The following is a 3676-nucleotide window of genomic DNA, read 5'->3' as shown; positions in this document are numbered from 1 at the left end:
TTAACATGTCTCTGGGAGGTGGATTAAATGGAATACTCAGCTGGGGAGGAGTGAGTTTTGTTTCTACTTTTCCTTCATTTGTTGTTGGTGGTGCTTTAGAGTGAGTTTTGTTTCTACTTTTCCTTCGTTTGGTGTTGGTGGTGCTTTGCAGTGATTCACCCTGAGTTATGCACCAGGTTAAAACTCATTTCTAAATCTTTTGGATGATTTTGAGAATTCTTAGATCAGTTCATGACCTTGGTGTGTTTTTCTCTTTAAACCTCCTTACTAACAGGCGAAACAACCAAAGCTCATCCTTCATCTCCTTACTAACAGGCGAAACAACCAAAACTCGTCCTTTGCGTTTAATCCTTCCTCTTTCTTTTTATGACGCCATAAAACCAAACTGAACTTTGCCTTTTGACAGGGAGAGCTGACAAGTTTTGCCTTTCAGAGGCTCCTCTCTAAATCCAGGCTGTTTTGTTGCCTTGCAGGCTGCTATATGGCAAGCACTTAACCACTACGCCTACCGCGACGCGGTGTTCCTCGCTGAAAGGCTATATGCAGAAGGTATGTACTTTGCACTCAGAAAGTTGATGTTTTTGTTCATTTTAACTGAGGATTTTAGAGCCTCTGCCCCCTGCTCTGTTTTGTCCCTGTTCTGGTAATAAAGTTGTGACTTTCTGCTTGGGGAAAGCAGAAGAATGCCACACAATTAGGTTGGAAAATCAAATCATGGACCAGCAGCAATGTTGTTTTACGGTGAAACCTCCTTAAAGCTTGGAGTTGTAAAATGTTTACAGTGATCTGGTTATGGTCTCAGATGGGATAGAGTTGGGTTTTTTAATAGCCTTAAGCAGTGCTTGTCTTCCAAGGGCACCTGAGGGGAGGTGCAGCACACAAATTCTACAGGTTGGCTTGACATTGGGAATTCTCTTTGCTAGCAGTGCTGTTCACATACATTGATTGGTGTGTTAGATGAGTCTTGTGATGGAGAGAGAAAACTGAGACAGAAGCAGAACGTATGGAACAAGTATCTCCTGTTGAATTCCTGTCAGTTGTAACACTGTCAGGTCTGGGATGTCTTGGACACTGAGCAGGCAGCAGTTACCCAAATCTGTGTTCTTCCTGGCTGCTTTTGTTGTCTCCTAATTTATTTTCTTCCAATGCCTCAGATAAATTTTTTTGTTCTATGCTTCTTTCTCCTCGATCCTGGGGGTCAAGTTTTCTCTGTTTTGAAGGGTATTGTCCCCTAATCACTAATAAGAAAAAAAGAAAACCCCAACCCTTAAGCTAAAATAACTTCATATAATTCCTCATGCTAAACAACTTGAGCTTCTAGTGTGAATTAAACTGTACAACCTATTTCATGCTCTGTTTTGGAGTGAAATGTTTTGCCTGCCTGATTTTGGAGAAGTAAGGACTTTCCTTCCTCATGTCAATGAATGAAATCTGAGGTTTTTGAACTGGTGCTTAGATGAGAAGTGTGGTGTAGAATATTCTGGAACCTCCTACCCAAGGGCATAGTGTTTTAGGGGTGACAGAGCTCCCCTGAGCACAGCACACTGTGCAGGGCAAGGTAATTACAGAGGGTGTAGGAATGAACAAAATCCACTTTTTTTGCAGCAGCCAAAAGAAAAATACCTGACTTGATAGTGCCACATCTTTACAGACCAGTTCTCTGCACGAGCACTTGAAGCAGCTTTGTTCAGTGACCAGCAGTGCTGGGAGGAAGCAGAGTGCACACCAGCACTTGGCTCCAGCAATTAGCTGCCAACAAAACATCTGGTTCCTGCCTCAAATAGGTAGTTACACAGCAGAGTAGAAGCTGCAGAACTTGAATAGAGTGGCTCCATGTTGGCAGGAGTGATCTCACCCTGAGAAGAACTTCTTTTAAGTCTACCTGCAATTACTGTCCTTGCAGGCACATCTGTGGCTCGATCGTTTTTTTTCCCAGAACTCTAGAGTGTTAAATTGGTGGATAAAAATGGATTTAACTTGAATTTTCTCTGATGTCTTTAGGATAAGTCTAATAAAACGTCTCTGTTTGGGTTTTCAGTTTCCATTGTCACTGCCTAGGTGATGACACAAACTTTTAAAATACTCAATTTTCAGTCTAGCAAAGGATTTGGGCAGATTTCCCAAAGAGGTTTTTGTGAAATGCTCGTATTGATTTTTGGGAAGAGTTCCCTGTAGGGAGGTGAACAAACATCAAAATGGTTCCTTTTAATACTGAATTCCACTTGCAGGATAGTGTGTTCTGAAAAATGGAATGCCAGGTGGGTTTCTTCCTTGTTTGGAGTGTGCATTTGCTTCCCTTCAGACAGCCTTTGGTTTAAAACACAGCATTGTGTGAGGGTGAGGTAACTCCTGGGGAAGTGCAGGAACTGGGTAAGCCACCATGGCAAAAAGCAAAATCTGACTCTGCAGGTTTTAACTAACTTCAGGGGTGAGTTCTGTCCTTTGTGCTGTAATCACAGGTGAAGTCAGTCTGACCTCAGTGTCAGACCTGGGTGCCAAAGCAAGTCCTGAGCACAACATCCTCAGTGTGGTATCATCCCTGCAGTGGAAGAGGTGTGAAAGCAGACAGCAAATTCAATCCTTCCAGTTTCTGTCATAGAGAAACGTTTGTCTTGATCCCTGTTCTGTTTAGAGATGATTTTTCCTGATGCTTTGCTACTTCATCCAGAATTTAGAAGCTGGTGAGGCTTCAGTTTGGGAAGAGGATTTATAAAAGCACAGAATCACAGGATGGTTTGGATTGGAAGGACCTTAAAATCATCCAGTCCCACCCCCTCCCATGGTCAGGGACACCTTCCACCAGCCCAGGGTGCTCCAAGCCCCATCCAGGCTGTAGGAGAACTTGTCCCTATTGCTAGTTCCCAACATGAAATAAATAAAACACCAGAATGGTGATGTTAAGCCACATTCCCAATCCATTAGTGAGTACAGGGAGCAAAAAGGACCAGACTCAACGTTGGGGCAGAGGTGACTGGTAATTCAGAGACTAATAATCATTAAAATCAGCAAATCTGCTCCACTAAGTGCAGGTGAAGCATTCTAGTATTACATTTTTCTACCCTCTCATCCCTAGGTGACTTTAACTCCCTGCCCTCAGTTCCTTGGAGCAAAAGGGGGAAGAAGCAGCTCTGATGTTTGGTGGTTTCTCTTTCAGTGCACTCAGAAGAAGCTCTGTTCTTACTGGCAACGTGCTACTACCGCTCAGGAAAGGCCTACAAAGCATACAGGCTCCTAAAGGGACACAACTGTACCACCCCACAGTGTAAATACCTGCTTGCAAAGTGCTGTGTGGACCTCAGCAAGTAAGTAAATCCTTGAGATCCTCTCCAGGGTGACAAATGCATTGATTTTCCAGTTTGGCTTTCTCTTTTAAAAGCTGTTACGTTGCATAAACTAGAAATCCGTTGGTCCTTCAGCTCCAAAGATTGTAAGTTCATTTTGGTTTCAGATGTGGATGTAGTGAACATTGACTATTCTTGCAGAACCCTCTAACAGGTGTTGAATAACTTTAGACAGGAGTTGCCAAGCTGTGTAGAGGGAGAAATCACTGATTGCAGAGGTGGCTCAAGGAGACCACTCTGGGAACTGTTTTGGGTTTGTGTCCCTCTGACACTTTATTTCCCCAAGTGTTCCCAGTGTGTTCCCATTGAGGACAGGTCTCTTCCCTCAAACACTG

General features: G+C 43.4%; 1 protein-coding gene across 1 annotated transcript in view; it reads left to right on the top strand.

The window, feature by feature from the left end:
- Positions 1-481: 481 nt before the first annotated feature.
- CDC27 (cell division cycle 27) overlaps positions 482-3676 on the top strand; it is a 19669-nt gene continuing 16474 nt past the window's right edge. The window contains 1 exon segment of the mRNA XM_009071367.1: positions 482-549. Within this exon segment, the coding sequence (XP_009069615.1) occupies positions 482-549 (68 nt within the window).

This window comes from Acanthisitta chloris, unplaced genomic scaffold (assembly GCF_000695815.1).
Source record: "Acanthisitta chloris isolate BGI_N310 unplaced genomic scaffold, ASM69581v1 scaffold17393, whole genome shotgun sequence".
In the NCBI taxonomy this organism is placed as follows: domain Eukaryota; kingdom Metazoa; phylum Chordata; class Aves; order Passeriformes; family Acanthisittidae; genus Acanthisitta; species Acanthisitta chloris.
The sequence above is the reverse complement of the archived record's forward strand: the minus strand, read 5'-3'. Positions and strand labels throughout refer to the sequence as shown.